This window comes from Gymnogyps californianus, chromosome 14 (assembly GCF_018139145.2).
Source record: "Gymnogyps californianus isolate 813 chromosome 14, ASM1813914v2, whole genome shotgun sequence".
Taxonomy (NCBI): Eukaryota; Metazoa; Chordata; class Aves; order Accipitriformes; family Cathartidae; genus Gymnogyps; species Gymnogyps californianus.
Window position 1 is genome coordinate 16,805,706 of NC_059484.1, and position 23,123 is coordinate 16,828,828.

At 46.1% G+C, this 23,123-nt stretch overlaps 1 protein-coding gene across 1 annotated transcript in view; it reads left to right on the forward strand.

Annotated features, from left to right (window-relative positions):
* KLHL3 (kelch like family member 3) overlaps positions 1 to 23,123 on the forward strand; it is a 46,449-nt gene that overhangs the window by 16,184 nt on the left and 7,142 nt on the right. The window contains exons 4-11 of the mRNA XM_050905165.1: positions 210 to 331; positions 8,321 to 8,483; positions 11,485 to 11,594; positions 16,539 to 16,655; positions 17,687 to 17,836; positions 20,489 to 20,606; positions 21,358 to 21,555; positions 22,381 to 22,482. Of these exons, the coding sequence (XP_050761122.1) occupies positions 210 to 331; positions 8,321 to 8,483; positions 11,485 to 11,594; positions 16,539 to 16,655; positions 17,687 to 17,836; positions 20,489 to 20,606; positions 21,358 to 21,555; positions 22,381 to 22,482 (1,080 nt within the window). The remainder of the gene's footprint in view (positions 1 to 209; positions 332 to 8,320; positions 8,484 to 11,484; positions 11,595 to 16,538; positions 16,656 to 17,686; positions 17,837 to 20,488; positions 20,607 to 21,357; positions 21,556 to 22,380; positions 22,483 to 23,123) is intronic.

The following is a 23,123-nucleotide window of genomic DNA, read 5'->3' on the forward strand; positions in this document are numbered from 1 at the left end:
CTTGTTTTATTGTACACTAGTGTCTTCAAATGTTGAGATGTTTTTTAGGTGGCATTAGGAGGCTTCTGGGAATCTTGCTGGTTGTCCTTTGATGGTCAGGGATAGTGTCAGGGCAGTCTTTTAGTCAGATACCAGGAGGATGTGCTGGATGTATGGGGAGGAAGGTCCTGCAAAGCAAACTCTGACTGTCCTTTTGAAATGAATTTCAGGAGACATGTCTGAAAGTAAAGCCAAGAAGATTGAGATAAAAGACGTTGATGGGCAGACCCTGAGGAAGCTGATTGATTACATCTACACTGCCGAGATCGAGGTCACGGAAGAGAACGTGCAGGTAGGTCTGGTTCAGCAGCTCCCGTGGAGACCCAAGTAAAAAGCTTGGAACTCAAAGGCGCAGGTCCTTCGGGGGTGAGTGATCTCTTCAGGCTGCAGAAAGTAAAAGGTAGAGCTTAAAAAGAGCTACTTCCAGCCTCTGTTTAGTCTTGAGGCACTTTGCTGGTTTCCCTGCGCTTAAGTCATGTTGCATTTAGCTTTTGTCGAGTTCTTATAACGAGAGCAGGCATTTGCCTTCCAAGAAGCTGTGCTGACTTGTGGGTCAGTCTGTCGAAGGTCAGAATAGACTCAAACAAGCAGTGAGTCAAACGTTGTTTTAAGGTCATGGCAGAGGAATCTGGCTGTTAGTTTTTAAATTCTTCTGGGTAGTTTGAGTTGTTTGGCAGAGCTTTGAGTGGAATATATTGTTCAAATGAGGGCATTCTTCCTTTTTTTTGTGTGTGTGTGCGCGCTCCGTCTTGAATTTCTTTGAGGTAAATATTTGTCCAGAAGTGGAAAGAGTAATTGAAAGGCAGCCTACAGATAAAGCGGGATGCTCAGGAAGAGAGCATTTTGCTGTGTCACGTGGCTGTGGCTGCTGGTAAAGCTTTTTCTTTGACTCTGCTTGTATTTGTGGTAAGAAAACGGCTGTGCACTTAGCCGCTGATTTCTGGAAGGGACGCTGGGAGCTTGTGTGCGGACGTGCTTTTTGGTTGGTTTCCATTTTTGTTCACAAGTGGCAATTTTGAGTCTGTCTTCCTCTCTGTGACTTGGACGTTGGTCAGGGTAACAAGTCTGTGTCCGTGATGCTGGAGAGAGAGGGGCGATGCTGCTGCGTGCATTCTGTTGACCTAATTAAGATGGCAAAATTAGACTGGATCTGCTTGAAATGAGGTTTTTGCTGTGGATGGGACATGCTCTTCTGCTCCAGTCCATCAGGAGGGTGCAGGTTCTTGCTGACCTGTTGCTCTTCCTGCAGGAACTTTAACAAAATGCTGAGCTATGTCGACTTTGCAGTCTAAGCTCTGTGCCATCCTTTGTGACCTAAGTCTGTGGGTGCCTTTTCTTGCCCCTTCTGCCCTCCAGTTTTACACACTTGACTTTCTGGCATGCTCTCAACCTGGCAGTTGTCATGTTGGTAGGAGTGTGGAACCTGGTTGCCCTACGGTGAGGCTGAGGACGAGTGGCGAGGAGACCTTCAAGGTGCCATTACGGCAAAGAAGCTGAGGCTCAAACCCAACTGTGGGTCGCTTGGACTAGCTGTCTGCTGCATAGCCCACGCTTCATTACAGTGTGTAGTCAGGGTCATCAGGAGCTGAGATACAACATTACTTCAGTGGGGAACTGGGGTGGAGTTCCTTGGACCTCTGGGATCTTCCATTGCTGGAGGAAGAATGACATGTACGCGCTCTCAGGCTGGTCCCTTTTCCTGTGGGAAATGTGAAGACTGTATCCACGTGCCTTCTGAAATGTATGCTTTCCTTCCATGCTGCTGGTTGTTAGGTGGCCCAGAAGCACCCACTCGGCACGTGCGATGTGCTGAGCTCAGGATGCCATCTGGTGTGCTGGCCCCAGTCGGTCTGCCTTGAATGAAGCTTGCTTGAAGTGACTACGCGTGCTCTGGCTGTTTTCCCATGAGACCATTTCAGTGCTCGAGTACAGCTGCACCTAGGTGTAAGCAGCATTGCGGGAGCTGGAGCAGGCTGGAGAGCCAGCTCAGTTCTGCTCTGCGTTGGCAGCATAGGCCTGCCCAGAAGGTCTATGAAGAAGTCCAGATGTTACCTTTTGTGAGCAACCAGAAAGCTATCTTTTTCTAGTAAAACCTAACCAAAGCCTGCCTTCTGTGGCCTAGAGGTTACAGAGAGTTAAAGTAAGAGCCCTGTCTGTATTTTGCCTTCCATCTCTCGGACAGTAAGATAAAAAAAAAAGTAAGTTTGGTGAATACTAAGGTTTGGGCACAGTCGTCTTTCCTAATCTAGTAAAGCAGGTCCTTTTGCTACAGGATTTATTTAAATAACTGCTCTGTGAGTAACTCTTTAGGCTGGAGGTAAATTAATTCATGGGAGCTAAGAAATGAAGCTGATCTAATGCAAGATTGACTGACTAGTTTAAATTTTATTATGTGTTAAAAATGTCCATGCTGAAAATGTTTTACGGAATTTAATATAATTTTGTGATGAAACCAATAGAAAGTTTAAAGAGAAATTTCATCCTGTCTCTGGGTGTTTTACCCCTGAACAGAATGCCATAAATAGGTTAATATTCACCTGCAGCCACAGGAAGAAAAGTTTACGGAAAAGAATATTCTGTGATTTGTTGGAAAGGTTCACATCAGTGAAGGCAAACAACATGAACAACAAAATATTAAGCTCCTTGCAGTCTCTGGTTTGGATTAGCAATGTCAGTCTTAGGAAGAAGTGAGCAGGTTTCGTCCCTTGCATTGTCACACCCTCCTGCTGCACAGCTTTGTGTCAGCCATCCAGCTGGAAGGATGCCTCGGTAGTTGCCTGTCTGCGTTGTTTCAGCAATGTTCCTTCACAGTCTTGCTTGAGCATGGTGAGACTTTCTCTTTTCCCAGCAGGTATCTCCTGAGGTCTCCTATTGCCGTGTCATGCCTCTGATTTTCTAGCAGGGCAAGGGTGTATTTTTAAAAGGGTTTTTCAGGCTTCCTCATCAGCTGGAAGAAGCAATTTCTGGGTATAGGTGCCAGGTAATTTCATTGTAGAAACTACAAGAAAAAAAGATTGCTAAACGGCATTAACTGAACAGATGCAGCCAAGCTACCAAAACATGTGAATAAATGAAAAGACAATGTCTTGCAGTGGGCAAAATAAAATGAGAGCAGAATTGAAATGAGAAAAAAATGAGCAGCAAAGGTAACATGGAGTGCAGGAATGAGTGTTCCCAAGTGCGCTTGAATGCTGAGTGGTGCCCAGCACTTCACAAGAAGCCGCCTTTTTACAGTATTTTTGTTGTTTCTTTTCTAATAGAAACCTGTCTTTTTTTGCTTTTATAGGCCTGGTATGGTGTTCAGGAAGTGAGACTCTCTTTTTCTAAGCACGTATTTTTGTAGCCGATTGTCATTTCATTGCACAAAGTGTTTTTTGTTTTTTGTTGTTTTTTAAGTAAGGAAGGATGTGTGTACAAGGGGTCAAGCCAGTACAGTCAGTTCCAGTCATCGTCTATGTTGTGAATTACTGGAGGGGTTCATGCAATTTCTCCTCAACAGTATGTCCCAAGTGTGCAGGTAAAGGGGATTTTCAGTCCACCCTAGCTCCGTGAAGGAGAGCACTGAGCCCATGGGGGAGCGAATACTCTCTTCTGACTCCATTGGGCGTACATGGGTGAGAATCGCCCCGACAAATGCAATCCTGCTTTATGCATTGGAACTTCATTTTTAGAGTGAGATTTCAAGGCAGTATAGACGCAGTAGTAGGAGGGCTCAGGGATGACGGATGATAGAGAGGCTTCTGTGCCGAGCAGTGTTTTGCCTCTGAACACACATTTGGGATTTAACTTCCCGCTTGTTTGGAAGGCATGGAGCAGAGGAAGAATTTCTGTCTTCATCGCAGTCATGTTGCTGTCTCAGGAGAATCCATCCTGGGATTTCTGTCCCCACTGCCTTCTGTTGTTGTTCTTCTGTTGCACCCCACATCAAGGTTGGTTGTAAAGATTCATATGCATGACAAAAAGGTCTCATTCATTTGAAGGTGGAGCTTGATAAATTTATTTGGAAGAAAGTTGTGCTGTGCCGTTTCTGTAAAAGTGAGGAAAGCTAAAGTGAGCGACTTGGGGAAGTTCACAGATGCTCACGTGCAGCCCTGGTTGGCTTCAGTGGAAGCCATATGCACATGTCAAACAGAGCACAGGGCCTGCTGCTCCATACCTGTACGGAATAGCTGGCTGTTTTAACATATCAGTTCCTTGAATTTTTCAGTTAGGTCTTGATTTTGCAGTTGAACTGACTGCATTGCTGCTTGCTTTCCAACACTCATATCAAACCTGCCAGCTCAGTGAAGAGTGATGGGAGCAAAGTCTAGCGATGGAGAAGAGATTCAACATGGTGTCCTTGAGCAGAGCTGAATGAAGAGGAGATTTGGGAACAGGCCTCTCGTTCTCCTAGGTGGTCCTGTGAAGACACCTGGACCTGTGGCTGTAGACAGTGAATACAGTCCCTCTTCAGTGTGTCCCACCCATCCTTACGGATGGCACTTAATTACTTGTGGGCGGCCTGAGAATTACCCTCCCAATTAAGAAAGTCATAACCATTAGGGTTGTAATGATTCCCTGGGAAAAGTCCTGATTAACCTGATTTCACAATTAAATTCTTACGAATGAGGTGCAGCTTACCACATGTGTGATGTGTCCTTGTGTACTACCACAGTTTGAGATATGGCTCATACAGAAAGAACAAAATCTGAAATCAGCTGTCTGGAGGAAATAGAGGTTGAAACTGTCAGCTTTGCAGATGTAGTAATTGTAATAAAAAATGGCTTGAGAAAGGAGGAAAAAAGCTTTGCTAGAAGCTGTAGCATTTCCTTTTGAGAAATGTGCTTCTGCTCCTCAGCTTTCCCTGGGGCTTAGGACTTCACAACAAGGAAGGAGGGTATCTGTGGCAGATGCAGATTTGATGATAAGTGGGTCAGTTCATCTCCCTTCCCCCTGTTCACTCCAAAAGTCGCAACTGTAGTAGGTGTAAGCCCAGGGTGAGGCAGAGAGCCTTTCAGCTCAGCTTTAGGGGATGCAATAAATCAGGGCTATCTTCCTCCCTGGAGCAAAAACTGCTTGCCATCCTCCTGGAGTGCTGGAGAGCCCTGGTCAACAGCAGGGCTGACTTCTCTGGGGTGTTACAGCAGTTGGGTTGGGTGCCCTTCCTAGGCCTACGGAAAGTCTTTTAAATTGGATTGGTCTAATACAAAGGTGAGGAGAGACTTGTGGATGTGGCACCAGAGGACTATGCTGTGTCTGATGGATGTGTCTCCACATTTTCATCCCACTGTTTAACCAAGGGACAGTGTATCTACTCTGTGCGGTGAAGTTGGAGAAGGTAGATCAGGAGGGAAGTTGCCAGCTGCTCCCCTGTTTTCTCTCTCACCTCTGTATCCCTTGTCCTTCTCATGCCTGCTCTTGGAGAGGTTTTGTGGCTCCCTGATCCTGTCACACATGCCTCCGCCTGAGCTATTTCACCCCAGGTGGAGCATTTAAGTAGAAGCACCATTTTTCACCCTCTGCACTGCCTGGTAGCAGTTGGGGAGTGATAAAGCCTAATTGCCTTCCTTGCACTGAAAAGCCATGTTGCAGTAATGTAGTTTTATCTCCAGTACTTGTGCAGTTTAGAGCTGTTCATTTAAAGCTGAGTATTTAACCTGCCTTGCAAACACAAAATCTGCTTGTTTCTCCGGTCACGGATTCCCCTGGGAGGGTGCTTGGGAGCTGTCTCCCTGTTTGGGCAGATGTGCGGTCCCAGCTGTGGCCCTGGATGTGCTGCTGAGGATTACAGCCAGTACTCTTATTTGGCTTCCAATTTGACTAAATTGTCAAAGCTGCTTATAAGCTTTAATACATCCCCTGCCTTGGGGAAATGCTCCTCTCCCAGTTTTGTGGAGGAGGAACGGTGTAGGTTAACTTTTGGCCAAGGTTACCTGGAAGGCTGTGTCAGAGCAGGGAACGAACCCCAGTCTCTGAAGTCCAGTGTTAATACCCTGCCGATTGCATGAATCTTATAGCAACACAGCACTTTTGGCTGAAAGATGTTTCTAGTTCAGAGACATCAAAGGTTTATAAAAGTATTTAATTGCACAGGCAATGTTGTGTAAAACTTGAGATTGGTACAGAGTCTGCAGAGCACAGCTGGTGAACTAGATGGTTATGGCTATATATATACATACACACCCCATAGATGAGGTTCTGGACATAATTTATTTAGCAAACAAGTCAGTCTCAGTAGTAATAGCAGATAACTTTGACATAGTTTCAAAAGACAATTGGGTTTTGGTATAGAGGCTGATTTGGTAGAGAAGCCAGCTCTCTGTAAATTGTACACAGTGGCTGGAATTCAAATATTAAGAGCCAAATCCAGACCCAAGTGAGTAACTTGCCTCGACGTTAATGGAGTTGCAGTTTGGTCCTGCTGCATGTTTAGGCAGGGCATTTCCTCTTGTTATTTCTAAAGGAAACAGACTTTGTGCTAGCGGATATCCTTTGCTTGCTTTTCGCCTTCCCTGGTAAAAACAAGATGAGTGGTGAGACGTTCAGCTGGGAAATAAGAAAGAGAAAATACAGTCATCTCCTGATGGGCTATTTATAGCCTGCTTCTGAAAAGTATTATATGATAATGCCCCTTTCCCAATAACTGCAGTGGGGTAAGGCTCCCTTCTGCGCTGCCCTCTCAAGCCAGCACGAGGCTGTAATAGCAGTACTAAGATGTCCAGGGGGCTGTAGCATGTGAGTATTAGTGATGGTAGCGAGTACCTTCTGTTTTAGAGGCAATATCCCAAAACACTCGAGGTAAGCAGCCCACCTAGATTTGCAGGCGTGCACGCTGGATGGATGGGGGGTGCATGGAGGAAGATCTGGCTGGTATATGGCCAGAGATGGTTTGCAGGGAGTCTGACTTCTTTACCCACAGCCCTTATGCAGCTCAGGTGCTTGCCTTTCTGCTGATATAAGGAGCTGGTTCAGCTAGATAGAAAGTGGTTCACAGCTAGGTTTCAAAAATGCGAGAGCATTGCTATCTTGATTTAATCAAAACCACAAACTAATCTCCTCCTGGCATCAAGAGGCTTGGGCCAAAATGGGCTCCTGGGTTAATTGATTTCTTTTTTTTTTATTGTTGCCTGGTGGAGTGGCTGCTTGGCAGCAGTCAGACACCGTACAGCTGGGCTGGAGCTGGAATGCGTCAGTGGCTTAGAAAAGACCTGGGGCAGGTTGTGAGCGTCCTGCCCTGATGTGGAACGGGACTGTGGGGGCAGGCGGGCAGGGACAGGGAGGGGACATCTTTTTCCCTTCCGTGCCTTTGAGATCCAGGGAGGTAAATGCTGTTAACCTGTTTGTTTTGTTTAACAGCCACTTGTTTTTTTTGAGTCGGAAATAATTTTCCGGAAATCTGTGCTCAGATGGTGAGCACAGATGCCCAGTTGGAAGGACATGTGTGAAGCAGCCAGAGCTACGGAAGAGCTGGGATAAGACACATCTGCAGTTGCTGTACAACATAAGAAAGGAAGTAGCTGATGTCACGGGCTATAACATCCCGACCAACTTTATTTTCTACTTCCTGCCCCGCTCACTGTCCTCAAAGGTGGTTTTTCCAGCAGATGTCACGTTCATGATCCACTTCTGTCTCCATTTTCTGCACTTAGTTTTGTAGATACAAAGCAGCACCTCATTTTCAGATGCAGTCATGAACCACAAGTGTCCACAGCATTTTGTGCGAGTGAAAATGAGGGCTGTTGATTTGAATAGTTGGCCCCGTCTTTCCGAGAGCCTTGCTGTCACCAAAACCTGCTTGAGATTCTGTGAACTCCCTCTCTTACACGGCAGTTTCGGCACCCTGCTCACAAGCCAATATGGTTTTGTTGGAAATAAGAAAGTTCAAGGTTTTGAGGAGTGCTGGGCTGCTGTGGGCTTTGAATGTGATGGCAATGCATATAAATAATATAAAGCTCTTCGGGGGGGAAAAAAATCTGCGCAGGACCTGTCTGCAGCAAAGCCAGAAATTCAGGTGCATCCATGGTTGCTTGCATTTTGTCCTCTCTTTACCTGCCTGGAGATCCTGTGGGGAGAAAACGTGAGGAGAAGAGCTCTGCTTTTAGCCCAGCATGGGATAGCCGTTTCCCTCTCTCGGAGCATGAATGGGGATCTTCTGCATACTGATAGTGCTAAAACTTTAACCTTCCTTCACATACCCCACAGGGATGTGTCCTGTCTGAAGGGGAATTGCATCTAATTTGTGCAAGCTGTGAATCCGACCTTCTTTGTTGCTAACTCTAATTCCCCTTTCTTGCCTTTGCAGGTTTTGTTGCCAGCTGCTAGTTTATTGCAATTGATGGATGTTAGAAAAAACTGCTGTGACTTTCTTCAGTCCCAGCTGCATCCCACGAACTGCCTTGGAATCCGAGCTTTTGCCGATGTGCACGCGTGTACCGAGCTGCTGCAGCAGGCAAATGCCTACGCAGGTGAGGGAAGGGTCATCCGTTTGTTGACTTAAACCTGCTTCTGGGTACAGCGACTTGTACGTTGAGCAAGATCAGCACATCCTGGTTGGTCTCTTCATGCTTCTAGTATTAGAACAGAGAAGGGAATGCTTTATTGGGTTGTAGACTTGTAACTTTCTGTGATGCTGCAAATTGTGAAATGTGGTTTGGTTGCAGGGGAACACCTAAGGAGGTAAAAAACCCCTGATCTTCTGGATCCCAGCCCACAAAATAGTTCCTTAGTATGTTCCTAGTACGCTCTTTGGCTGCCTGTTCAACAGCACAGTGTTGGCGTGCTGGTGTCCTCCCCGTGTACGCTGCCCCATGAGAGCAGTAGGCAATGCTGGGGATTTGTGCATTCTAGGAATAAATGGCACTGGGCAAAATTAAATCTTGTGGGTGGGAGTGGGAACACTCGGCTAAAATTGTCATGCAGTTTGAGCCTCTGATCTGTGAAGCAATGGCCACTTGCCCCAAGGGTGGATAGACTTGTTTCCTTGAGGGTGGATGTGTTTGGTTGCAATAAGTAGGTGCAGGTGATGGCTTTCAACATTTGTGCTCTACGTCATAAATGTAAAGCTGTTCCAAATGGCCCCATGCTCGTAACTCCCCAGCAGTTTCCAGTCTCCTCTGGCAGAGTTGCCCTTGACCTCTGCTTGGGAGAAGCTGGTAGTTTTCTATACTGAGTTTATTTTTCTGCTTTTCTGTCTCTTTGTATAGGGAAAAATACACCTGCTGTCTCCCAGAGCACCTGCTCTGTCCTGCAACTTTTTCCTTGGTACGGTTTTGTCCTTAATTGGACCATAAGTACGCTCAGTGGAATAAAAATGTGCCCACCAAGTCCTCCCCTATTCTCCTGCAAATAAAAGTAAAACCTTTTCAGCTGCTCTGGCTGTATTATCCCCTGAAGGAAAAGGTACCCTGGAAGGAATGGTTAATTGTATAAAGGCTTGCTTGTAATATCTCATTATCCTTGCTTCCAGGCCCTGTTTAATCTTTAACCCAACAAGCAGTGCATTCACTGTATATTTATTTGGTTGTTTGGCAATCAGAAAGCCTGCTTTGTTGTTTTATGGGCCTTCATAAGTCCCAGTTAGTACAACAGCCCATGTAATGTTAATGGAACCCATTAATAAAAATGCCATTAAAATTCTTTTCACTATGTTGTTTATGTAACAGTGTTAAACCAAGACAGAAGTCCCCAAGCTCAAGAGTCCATGTGTGCACGAGCTCAGTTACTTGAGAAATGCTCAGTTCTGGCCAATGGATAACTTCAGTAGGTGGAGGAGCCTTCTTGATGCAGGCACAAGTTACTTTATTAAAATCAGTAAATATTTTTACTTGCTTCCAACTAATAACAAGAGATCAAATATCTTTCTATTGCCGGATGCCAGTCCAGAATGAATAGGAGATTGTATCCAGAAGTCAGAGTGCATCTAGCTTACTGTGTGGGGAGTGTTTCCTGCTTCTCAAGTATTTAAGGACAGAAGAGTTCATTAGATCTTATATATGATTGCCAGCGTAACAGAGTATTAAACTTTATCCAGATACTGCTATTTTTAGTCAGAGCCTTTGGCTTAGCTGTGGTGTTTTGGTCCCCATTAGACCAAGTAGGGTCTGTGGTTGGGGAAGCCCAAGTGCCCTCTGCAGCACCAGCATTGGTGAGGAGTTGTTCAGGTGCAATCTCCAAGGAGCTCCTCTCTGGAAGTTATGCCAGCTTGTGTCCCTGTGGTGCTGCTTTTTGGCAGGCAAAGCACTTTGCAGATGTGAAAACTAGAGGCAGATCTTGCTGCGGAGGGAGCTCTTTGGATACATGAGTCTGAGCTTCTCAAAGCTAAAGGATTAGAGCTTGAAAAAAGCTGCTTCAGATAAAGTGTCTGAGATTCGTGTTTCCGTATTTCAACCAAAGATAAATGGGACTCAGCAAATGTCAGGTGAGATTAAATTGGCATGCATATGTAACAAATGCTTGCAAAACTAAAATTGTCTGCAACTGGCTAACAACGGTTTTGACCTAGAAATTATTTTTTTAGAAAGTAATTCTTTCCTAGTGCCCTTTGGCTAGATGTAAAGCTTGACAGATTTGGTGATCCTTTTTGGACCTGTATTGCAATCAGTCATAATTCTTCCAGTTTGGGACTATAAGCAGTGATGTGTATTTTGTTTTCCAGTGGCTCCCAAAGTTACAGCATGGAGGGATTTGGAGGCAAAAAGGGAGACAAACAGATTTGTACAGTTGCAGACCAAAGTGGAAAGGGGCAAAGCTGCTGAAGAAGATGGGTGTTGAGGGTTTGGAGCAGGAGAAAGGTTAAATTTACACATTTAGGGGGAAGAAGTAAAAGGTGGAAGGAGAGCTGATCCCATGTGTGTGCATGGGACGAGGATCCCCCTTGCCCATCTCTCTGTGTGCCCCCTCACAGATACAGATTCAGCTGGATGCCCTGGAATCCCTCACTATTTGCTGCTGAGTGTATGCACAAACCGACTGTTTGGCTGATTCATGTTAAAGATGGACTTTCCTTTGAATACCTACAATTATCAAGGACCCTTGCTGGAGTCTCTCATCCAGGTGTTGAGCAGATCTGATTCTGTCTAGCTTGATGAAGTGTGCAAGAACTGAATCTTGAGGTGGCCAGGTTATTTACTACTTTAGAAAGGCATTAGCACTTTTCTCAATTGCCACTTCTAATCGTATTTGCCATTGGAAGGTACTTAGTGGCTTTGCAGAAAGTTGCATTCCCATTTAGCGTCATTTATGAAAGTGTCTCATGGGGCTTGTGTTACTTGAAATAACATAAAATTTCTTTAACCTGCTCTGAGACTATTTTCTGTTTCTGTTCTGCCATGCAGTCGCAGCACGTTGTTTGTCTCAGGTGCTCAGAGCTGTAATAATAGCGGTTCTCTGAATGGTGTAGTCCTTCCATTGACTTAAAGCATGGATTTCATTATAATTTTCTGTTCCCCCTTTTCATTTGTTGAACAGAGCAGCACTTTCCTGAGGTGATGCTAGGAGAAGAATTTCTTAGCCTTAGTCTGGACCAGGTTTGCAGTTTAATATCAAGTGACAAGCTCACAGTCTCCTCTGAAGAAAAGGTACAGTAAATTGTATAGCAACAGTGAATGTGAGAATGCTGGAATGTTTCTAGATCTTACATCAGGAACTGTTCTCATGTTATGCTCTTTAGGGGCCGTTTTGCAACAGAGATCACGTGGAAAGGAAAATTAAAAATAATGTGAATCCTAAAAACACATAAAAATGACCTTCACTTGGTTGTTCTTTGCAGGAAGTAATGATTCTCAGATCCATATCACTTCCAAAAGCCCTGGGGGCCAGAGCCGAATACCTTCCCTCTCTGGAAAACTAGGAACCTCCCGTATGCTGTTGTGTAAAGCTCTTATTACCTGCTGTAAAACCTCAAAAAAAGGTGAATTGCATTAGGCCAGGGAGGAGTATTGGCTTCTGTTGCATGTCGGACAGAACAACTAAAGGAGGCCCACAACCAAAAAGAAGGAAGGAAACATTTTTCTGGCGTCATCAGTGGTTTTAGTGGAAGAGGGGGAAAAAAGGCACTGGTTGATGTTTTGTGGTTGAAATGTTCAGCACATCTTGTGTAGTCTGTAGTCCTGGGAAGGAGGGTGACCAGTGGTTACGGTACTTGGTGAACAGGTCCAGCCCCTTTCTCTGGTGTGGACTTCTTGCACGACCTGCAGCAGATTTCTGGGGAGAGGTATGTGCCTTGAGTCCTGCAGCTTACCTCCAAATTGTCGCTATGGGGAGGAGATGGACACTTGTGGGACGCTAGAGGAGAGCTTGAGGATTGTGTGGCTTGTAACTTCAGGACCCTTGTTGAATGCCTGCATTTTGGTGGGATGAGGCTGGACCTGGGTGTGCTTGGTGCTGCTGGTCTGTACTGAGCTGGTCAGGCTGCACATTCAGGTGTGCGCACCCATCCTGCTCAGCCCCTCGGGCTGCAGACACGCGGGTGCTTGGGCCCATAGGGACTGTAAAGCTTGCCAGAAAACCTGCCCCATGTGAGGTGCGAATGCAGCGATGCTTCATTCAGATCCTGAGCCAGCAAACTCGGAGGCTTCAGGAGCGCGTTTCCGCAGGCGTGGGGCTAGCGTGGGCGTCTCGGCGGGGTGCTGCGAGGTGCCACACAGGCAGGGCCAAAAAGGGAAAAAACAAATGGCGTGAACTCGCAGCAGAATCGCTTTGTGTGAGCCAAGCAGCCTGCAAAGGGAAGTGCAAGTTTAGAAACCAATTTTTCCAGTCCTGTGCAGTATTGTTAAAAAGCTTTTATTGGCCTTGTGCCCAGAGAAATCAAAGTACTCCCTCCCTCATCTGAGCTTTATACATCAAAACCAGTATTTCTTTAGCCGATTGTAAAAGTTGAGAATGCAAGGCAGTGAAAGGAAATGTAAGCATAAGCTGCACGTTCAAAACAACAGTTACAAATAACAGGAGAGAGGCAGAGAGTGGGATTGGAGCATAAACATGAAATATGTGCTGGAGTCCAAAGAAGTGTTGAAAATTGAGGACAGACTCATAGCCTGCTGTTTTATGTTAGCTTCATGACAGACAAGCAGTTTTCCTGACCTTTATTCTTCCTATCTGCTAATGTATGAGATACGTATTATTAAAAAAAAAAATATATAAAAGTATATATGTGTGTGTGTGTGTGTATATCTATAAATACATACACACGCATATATCTGTGTGTATGCATGTGCACATGTGATGGATAGATAACTGTTTTTAAGCAACAAGATGGTGTAAGTAGGCAAATACTTCAAACATCTGAGCGCTAAATTGACACAGCCGGATTTCACGAGAGGCTTTCTTGTTCCTGTTCTTACCGTGTCTCATACATGTACTGCAGCCTGTAAGCAGGAGCGTTGCCATCTCTGGGTCATGGGGAAGTGTTATAGCTGAGTCCTGCCAGGGCCAGAAGGTAACAAGGCCAGGGAGGGAAGTATTGCCCTTACAATACTTCAAGGCACGTGTGCCCCAGAGCTTGTGTGTTCTCCCCTTCCTCTGCCACCCCCCAACGAATACCAGTTGGCCTAATAAAATATATTCTTTATCTCCACAAATTTTGGCATACTTATATCCCTAGGCCATCAGGACTACAAAAATTGTCTGCTACCACAGAAATCTCTTTTAGTTGTAAAATGGTGACAAAGTTTCCCTGTTGTTCAAAGATTATCCTCCTTTCTCTCCCTCTCCCCTTACTGTTGCCAGCCTCTGCAGTTGCACAGGCCCTTTTGGCCTAGGGCAAAGGTTTATTTTGCGTCCCTGCCTGCTCTTTTTGCTATAGCTGAGTACTTTGAAGAGAGTTTTATCAATGCTTTCTGTACCTGACCTAATTGGGTCTTTAATTATAAAGGTGTATGCAAGCAAGGAAAAACTATAAAAAATCACGTTTATTCATATTTACTAACGATGTGTGCAATGGAGGGGCTTCCAGCCCTTGAGAACGGGCTCTTGCCAACTCAGAACAGTGACGAAAGAAATTTTTAAAAGGATTGGGATTTTTGGATTGGGGATTTTACAGAGTCCAGTAATCGACTCATCATCTCATGCCACTAACATGCAGTAGAAGCTGATGCACAGTTTGGTCCTCACTCCTGGGAGTATCTAACAACTGGATTTTTGGCTGAAGAGAGTGGGAAAACATCTGGGCTTGCTCTTTGCTTAGGTAGTGTGCAGAAAGGGGATATTCCAGGCTTTTACCCTTCTACTCCATGGAGTGGGAAATCTGCTTCTCCCAAGCTCGGGACTGCTCCTACAGCCAGGCAGGTGCCAGTCACTGGCTCAGCCCATGCCTCTGCTCTAAATAAAGCTGTGTGGGTAGCTACATCATTTCATCACACTCCGGCGGCAGGTCGTGCATGGCTGGAAAAACCTGTCTCCTGGGGGAGCGGCAGCAGCTGCTCGGGGTCTGCAGCAGGCACAGCGTGCGGAGGGAGGGCATGGCAGTAATGGAAACAGATGTGGCCTTTAAATAGAGATATTGCTGTCTTGGATTAAGATTCCCCCCCCCCCCCCCCCCCCCCCCCCCCCCCCCCCCCCCCCCCCCTAAAATTAGGAATCAGAGCCAACAGAAGGTGCCAGAAACTGATGTTTTAAAAATTTCTGTTATTTTCAGAGTAGGCACAGCAGGGTAGCATCAGTGTATGCCTAACTCAGGAGCGGTCTCCAGCACCAAGGAAGCAGTTTATTCCTTGTGCACATTTGCTTTACCTTCCTTTAAGACTTGTTCACTGTCAACTTGGTCTGTAGCTGGGTATGTCCCAGTCCTGTGACCTGTTCTGTAGCTCAGCATTTGTGCAGAAGAGGTTAACAAAAAACATGTTTGTTGGCTAAACATTTGCTTTATGCTCCTTCCACACTCATTTGCAATTAAAAATCTCACAACAACCCAGTTTCTACTTTAAACCCATTGTAGCCAAAGCAAGATTGTTTGTTTGTTTATTTTCATTTTAAAATACTTAAAGGTTCTGTGGTAGTTATTTTCCTCTGCGTTTGCTGGGGTTTGATTACATGGCTCCCTGTTGCGTTGCTTAAATCCTCATCGCAGTGTCCTGAATTCCAAACAGTTCAGCAGAAGCATTTGTTGGCATAGGAAATGAGGCTGGTGCTTTACTGCTTTTTTTTAAGTATATAGTTTAGCCTAAGAGGAAGAAACCCCTTTCTGCTCTGCCTCTCCTTTGTGGGAGGACACGTCTGCCGGTGCCTTCTGCAAATACATTTGCCAGCAACAATTGGGGACCGAGAGATGGTGCCCTCAGTTCTGGTTGATTTTGTCAAATTAGTGACCTTGGACCAAACAAAATGGTTTCTTGGGGAGTGATGGGAGGGATGGAAAGAAAGAAAAAAGTATCTGTGCAAATTGGCCTGACCATTTGGTGACCCCAGAGGGAAGTTGAAACCAAGGGCACTTGCCGAGTGTGCTGGGGCGAAGGGCCAGCGATGCTTTCCGAGGGAAGCACGGGTGGCTGGGGGCCGTGGGAGAGGGCTACTATACTCAGCCCCCCACGAGTAACCGGGTAGCGAGAGCACTTCGGGAATTTTGCCTGTAGATGTGAGTTAAGAGTCAGAATTTAATTCTGACTCTGTGGGGAAACTCCACTGCAATGATCCGGATCCTGCTGTGCAGCATCTGAGGCTGCACCAGCCCCTCTCCCTTGCCTTGCTGGGTGTTTCAGGAAGCCTTTCCCACTCCCGGTGACATTTTTAGGCCTTTCTTCTGGGAGGAGTGAGGCTCACAGTTATATAAGCACATGCATATTCATGCAGGAGCCCACGCAGGATGCTTCTGCCTGTGTCTGTTCATTGCACAGGGCTCTGCGTGGCTCCTGCTGCATGGGGTTGTTTGTGAGCAGTTCGTCACGGAGTCAAAGTTTTGGATGCTTATCTGAACTGGTTGGATCTGGGAGTAAAACTAGATTTTGGTTCAGACCAGAAGTCCAGCGTGCCCTTGTTTCCCAGCTGGAGTATCAGAGTATTTTTAGCAGTGAAATGCCTGCAGTGCAAAGGCTCTGCGGCTGCAGGCAGGGGTTCTCTTGCGCGTACGGTGAGCTTGTGCCGAAGACTTCTTGGGTTTTGGGCGGAGGGGGCAGAAACTGGTGCAGTGATTAAATATGATGGTGAGCGTAGTGACTTACTGTGTGGTCAGACTCCTTTGGGAGGGGAGATCTCTGTTATCAGGAGTAATCGTTGTGGCTGATTTCATGAATAATGTCCAGTGCAAATGTCAGCAGGCTAATTAAGTTTCCTGGCTGCCTTCCAGTACTAATGTCCAAGAGGTATATGATTGTCCTGTTGCTTATTAATATGCATGGTCAGCTCACCTCTTCTGACCTAGCTACCGTAGTGCTTGTGCTCTGTGCCTAGTCATGACTTTTTCGTCTGTTTGATAGAGATCTTGCACCTCCTTCCTTCGATGTTGTAAAACCACAATGCTTCTAATTTTGGGTAGGTGACTGTGCAAGCCCGTTCTCTCTCCTCCATTTAATTGTACTTTATCTGTGTAGGTCTTTGAAGCGGTTATTTCTTGGATAAATTATGAGAAGGAATCTCGCTTAGAGCACATGGCTAAACTGATGGAGCATGTTCGCCTACCCCTTTTGCCCAGAGATTATCTTGTACAGGTTAGTCTGCAAATAAGTAATTAATACTTGCACTTAAGCTGCTGGTAGCTCCTTAATCAATGGCTTGGCTGTTCGTGTCTGAGATGGGTAATTTGGCATGTCGCTGAGTCTTTAAACGGAGGAGTAAAAGGAAAAACTGGGTGGACTCTGAAATCAATGTGTGTTCGCAGAAACCTTCTTGTAAATGTGACCTGTGCTCTGCCAGGCAGTGTCGAGAGCGGAGCCCCTGCCCCTCTTGGTGGAAGCATTTAGAAGTTACTATCTTGGGATTTTTCACCCTGAAAGTACCCAAGTGCTGGTGTCACAAGCTCGTGCAGGTTTTTTCCCTAATGCATAGGTAAATTTAGCTTGGTGAAAGCATGTCATGTGTGATAATTTTGGCTTAAGATGTGTTCTGTGCATAGAGATGGGTCTGTGTGACTGGCGGGTGAGATGCTCTCTGACTTGGTCTGACTTAGAGATTGTTCTTGACAAGTTAATTCCTGGGATCTGGGCCTTGAAAATGAGCTGAGAATCCCCAAAGAAGGAGTTGGCGTATGGGCTCTTTGACTACTATGCTTTTATCATGTGTCTAAAAAAATCAATATCAGTTTTATTTCAATTGTATTCACAAGATGAACCCATCATATATTTTTTTTTTTTCTCTCAACTATATCTTCTGATCAAGTAAAGATATTGCCTCTCCTTAAAAATTCTGACTCAAATAAAAGAAATTACTTATTTTGTACCCCAACTCCTGGTGAATTCTCCTCTGCTGAGTTAAGTGTCTGGCAGAGGGTGGTAAAATAGAGGGAGCACTGCTACTTGTGAGTGATACTGGAAAAAAAATCAGAAGCTTAGATGTTACTGCATGTGTTTCTTCACGAAGAGCTGGAAATCTGTGTGTGTTTTCTGCGGTTTTTTTTTTTTTTTAATGTTGGTACTTTGGAAGAGAAGTTCCAGGTTTCATGTTCTTTCCACGAAGCTCCTTGTGACCTGTGCCACCAAGTACTTCAGTTTAAATGATCTTTCATGTGTGTGCATGTTCTCAGACAGTTGAAGAAGAAGCTTTAATCAAGAATAACAACACCTGTAAAGACTTCCTTATCGAGGCCATGAAATATCATTTGCTTCCTCTGGATCAAAGGCAACTGATAAAGAATCCCAGAACAAAGCCGAGGACTCCCGTTAGCCTGCCAAAGGTAAGCCGAGTTTGTCGCTTTGTGTCACCTCACACCGTATTACTGGTGGCACTTTCTGTCTTTGAAAGGAGCTTGCCTACTTGCCACATTACTTCTCACTAACTCCATGATAGTCCTTTGAAGTCTTCTACTCCCTCTGCTGGTATTGCCTGTGCCCACCAAGGATACGTAATTAAGTTGGATAAACTTAGATAAACCCTTAGGAGAAGCAATATCGCTCCTCCCAAGGGCAAGGGTCTGCTCTTGAAACATTTTGTCAGCCACAAGTGGTTTTGTGAATGGCTGTTGCTCCTGGAGCTGCGGCTTGAGAATCGCTGGCCCGGGGAGCGGCAGCGGCGGCCGGCAGCTGCCTGTACTGCTCGGAGGGTTGGCTGAGGTTTCTGCTGGCTTGTAGCACTGTCGTGGAGCCCTGCTGAGGAGGGTCGCAGTAGGTGTCTTTCCTTTTCCCGTATCCATAATCGGAAGCCAGGAAAGCAGGAAACAACAGCACCTAGACCCATGGGCAGGCAATCTGAAGCAAATGTCAATAGACTCAAAGCAGCTACTGAATAAATAATCCTTGTTACTCCCCACATTTATCCTGCAGGTGTGTGATGCTCTGGCCACCACTTTGTTAGTGAAGAAAAAAATGACAACAGAAACTATTTTCCCTGTGCCCCGGAGATAAAAGCAGTTTGGCACGATGTCTCTCAACAGACTGCGCTGAAGTTATTAATAAGCATTTCGGAGATTGTAAGACATCAAAACCACAGTGTATTATTTTTCTAAGCACAAATCATAGGGAGCTTGGTTTGTGGGATGGTGTATAGATCTGTGCTATGAGGGACTATTCAGATGTTTAGATATTGGACTGTCCATTGAGAAACTGTGGTTCTGCAGAGTGTGTCGGTGTGTTGTGTACTTTCTGCCTGCTGGCGCTGAGGTGAAGTTGGTAGAACATAGCTTTGGGGGTATCATGAAGGGCTGACGTGTCCCTTGTTCAAGGACTAAAGTAGTTAAGGATAAAATGAACAGTGAACCAGCGAGTTCAGGGGTCCTCAACATCTTGTGTAGCATGACCTATGAGTACAAACCCAAATCTTCTGCAGGTCTCTCCTCCATTCTTTTTAACTGTAAAGAAAGGGGAGAAGGTGATGATCTTCCAGCAATCCTGTTACTGAGAAACTTTCATCTGCTCTGTTGGTCCCACTGATCAGGGATTACTGTCTGCTGTGAAATCCCTTAATTCTGTAATCGTGTGAAGCTCTACAGCTTTCCATGGAAGACTGTTACACAACTAGTAGTCAGGCTGCTAATTTAGACTCAGTTTACTTTCTAATGTCATGTTCTCATCTTTGTAGATCAAACAGTCCATTGTTTTCACACTCTTCAAATTCTTTAAATTGCTGTCTAGCTCTGTGCTTTTAAAGCAACCGTGATTGGAGTTGAGCTCATTACCCAAGTGACCTCGAGTGACGATCTTATCCCCTCAGCTACGCACAGCTGCCTTGCAGAGGCTAAAGCCAGTTTCCTATCTACTCTTTGACTATATATGAAGCCCCATTATCTTGCTTCTAGCTCCTTGGCCTTGTAAAAATCAGATTGTCTTGGGTAGTGTTTGCTCCTGCCGATTTGCTGTGATAAGGGGAGCAAATCCTTCCTCTTGATAGCTGTGGAGGGTCGAAGGAAATGTGTTCAGACCAAAGTGCAGGTCGAGCTGTTTGTAGGTGCAGGTGGTTTGGATGCTGCCTGTGGATGCATTGGTTTGCAGTACCCAGCTGAGGCTCAGCAGCGATGGGCAGCCCTTGAGCGCTGAGCTGCAGGCTCCTGGGACCACTGCCCCTGGGCAAGTCGGTGAGTCCATGGGGAGTTTGTCTTCTGGTGGCAGACAGGGCAGATTTGGGAAGGACCACGCTGCACGCTGTCCAGGACTTCTCACTTTTCCACCAGTGTCCACTGCTTGCCATTGCTGGGAATGGAGTCTGGGGCTGGACGGGCCTTTAGCCTGACCCAGCAGAGCAGTTCTCGCACTCCTGAGATTGCCCTTGATCACCTTCGCATAGATCTTCCCTATCTGTAAGGAATGTAGGGTTTAATTACTGGATTTGCATCAATACATGTTGCAGCCAAAAGCCTTAATGAAGCTGACAAATCACTTCCTTCAGCAGCGCAGCACCCTGGGTCTTAACAGTCCTGGTGATTTCCCCAAGTGTCATCTTCCTCGCAGGTGGCAATACAGCTGTCAGGTTTTATTTGCTAAGTGGCATTGATTATTTTTAGCACCACCATGGAGATAATGACTAAACAGTGGGCTGGCTGTGGAAATTACTCTGGGATCTTCTTCACTTAAAAATGCTTCTGCAGCGAGTCTTGCGTATGCTGTGGTGCCAAGCAGTTTTGTGTTTCGTGGGGAAATAGGGCAGGTTGCCCACCTCGGAAATGGTGAGGAAGGGTTAACGGGGCTGCCATATTTAGCGTGCATTAAATTGGAGATAACTTTTCCCCCCTTGGAATAGAAATGACTGAAATAAGTGTCGCTGCAGAGGCTTCTAGTGGGCCTGCAGCATGTTTTTGGCAGCTACTCTTGACCAGGTTGTGGTGATGGTTTCTTTGCAGAGAGCAGCTGCCTGGGCTGGTGTCTGAGGTTTTCTAGCTGTCGTCTTCCCTCTCCAGGTGATGATCGTGGTGGGTGGGCAAGCGCCCAAAGCCATTCGCAGTGTGGAGTGCTATGATTTTGAGGAGGAGCGGTGGGATCAGGTTGCTGAGCTTCCCTCCCGGAGATGCAGAGCAGGTAACGGGAACTTTTGCTGCAACCTTCTTTGTTTTCCTAGCGCAGCTCTTCAGCGCTGTGTGGATATCCTCAGTTGTCCCTTCAGCCTTCCTCTGTGCCCCTGGCCTCAAGCAGCTCTTTCTTTTTGCCATTCCTTCCTCTTCTTTCCCTACAGACATGTATGCTTCTCATTCAGGTGGATGCCCTGCTCTCTAGAGGGATTGCTCCTGCCTGTCTGCCCTCCATAGCCACTGTCTCCCCTTCCTCATCGTGCTCTCTCCCCCCTGGCTGCTCCTCCATCAGTGTTTCCCTCCTCCTCCCATCCTGCTGGCCTGGAAGCCCAGCGGGATCCAGTTTTTCGTGCTAGTTTCCTAGTGAAAAATCAAAGGAGCTGAGTCAGTCCCTCTCAGTGCTGAGGAGTTGGTGATGGAGAGCAGATCTGTAAGTTGGGAGTGTTCCTCTGAAGACATCTGACAGGGTTGTGAATGTGGATCACCATTTGGTGTTCTCTCTGGCTCAGAAGATTACTCATTCAGGTGTGAAATCCATCTGTGCCTTATGTTGCCGTGTATTTATGTGCATTTCACCTTCCATATGACACGTATGCTTTTATCATACTTGGCTCCAATGCTCTTAACCTGCAGAAAATGCCAAAGACTTGCCCACGTTCTGCTCTTCCCTGCTGTGTTACGCACCCTGACAGACGTCTGATGATACTCGCTTCCCAAACTGTTTGTAAAACCTCCGTAAAATCTGTCTCCTCTTTTATCAGGTGTGGTATTTATGGCTGGCAATGTTTATGCTGTCGGGGGCTTTAACGGATCTTTAAGGGTGCGGACGGTTGATGTGTACGATGGCGTGAAGGACCAGTGGACATCCATAGCCAGCATGCAGGAAAGACGAAGCACTTTAGGGGCAGCTGTGCTCAACGATCTCCTGTATGCAGTGGGCGGCTTTGATGGCAGCACTGGTAGGTGACTGAGCAAAAACCAGGCAGTGCCTGACCTCAGAAAATGTTTTCAGAGACCCCTGCAAAGACTGCAGAGCTTTAGTGAGGTTCCTGCGCCCTTCCTCTATGATTCTGTAGAGTAAGAGCCAGAGGTTGGGTTTACTGCGTGTTGTAACTAACCACGTGCATGTTCTGGCCCATCAGTAATTGCAAAGAATCTCACCCTAATTTTTTTCTTTAGTGATACAGTTCTTTCAGTCTCATTTTCTGTATGAATATGCTTTTTCTGGACTGAAAAGGGATTTTTTCTTGTTTTAGTTAAATTTTTCATAGTAACATGAATAAAATGCCAGCAAGGCATCTTATGGGGTATGTGTGTCTGGGATTTATCTTGGCATAACTGCATGTTTGGATTCACACCTCTGCTGTAGAGCTTTGCCACTTGGTTAAGCCCTAAACTAACTATTTCAGCTGGTGATGAGTACAATGCAACAGGGTCTGGGGGAATTTTTAAACGTTTGCATGGACATTTTGTAGTGCTTGAAAGGAACGGGACTTATGGGCTTGGAATCTGGGCTCTGCTCCACCTTGGTGTCTCTAGCACATCCGAGGCGCAGCAGTGCCAGGGCAGGGGCGATGGGGTAACAATTTTTCCAGCTGCTGAAGAAGTGGCATTGACACACTGGTCCCAGCCTGAAAGGCAAGGGACTAGAAAACTGGGTTGCTGGAGTGTGGGGGGAATTACGGGCTTGGGAGGAGGTGGAAGGCAGATGAAAGTGCAACACCAATCTTTTTTTCTTCTCTTTTTTTTTAATTAGAAAACCTGTGTATCCCCTTTTTAACTAGGTCTGGCATCAGTTGAGGCCTATAGCTATAAAACCAATGAGTGGTTTTTTGTGGCTCCCATGAACACAAGAAGAAGCAGTGTTGGAGTTGGAGTTGTGGAGGGTAAGAAAATCAGCAGCCATTTCCATCAAGCAAACGTTACTGTGTCAAACAGAAGCCTGAACGATTAAGTGCAATAGGAGGGAACTGCAGGAACTGTTCTCTAGACTAGTTGGTAAAGATTTATTTTATATGATGTAATTGCTGCAGCTTTTTCCATTTTCCTCTTTATCTTAGTGAAAAATCATGTGTAGCTTTCCAAGAGCCTCGGACCCATATCAGACCAGCCCATGCCTCCTGTGAATGCCATTAAGTGTGTGCAGGTTTCTTTGAATCCTTATTCTTCCTGGGCTGCTTTTGGCCGGTGAAAGCAAATGGTATTGTGCAGTGTATGCTGTTGCTATCAGCAGACACTGCGTGGATGGAGTACCCATCACAGAAAAATCTGCTCAGCGAGAGAAACAGGAGCATCGTTCGTCCCACAGCCCCAAGCTGGCGGTTTGGCAGGAATACTAAAACCTGTGTTTATCGACATCAGGCTTGCTGGCACGCACGGCACGCTTTGCTCTGGTTCGTAAATGAGCAGGGACTGATGATAGCGGACGCTGGTGCGGCGGCAGCTCGGGAGCGAGGCGGGCAGGGTGGGTGGAGAGGGTGCTTGGAGGGACCGTGGCAGCTGTTGGCACCTATGTGTCAGCACCAAA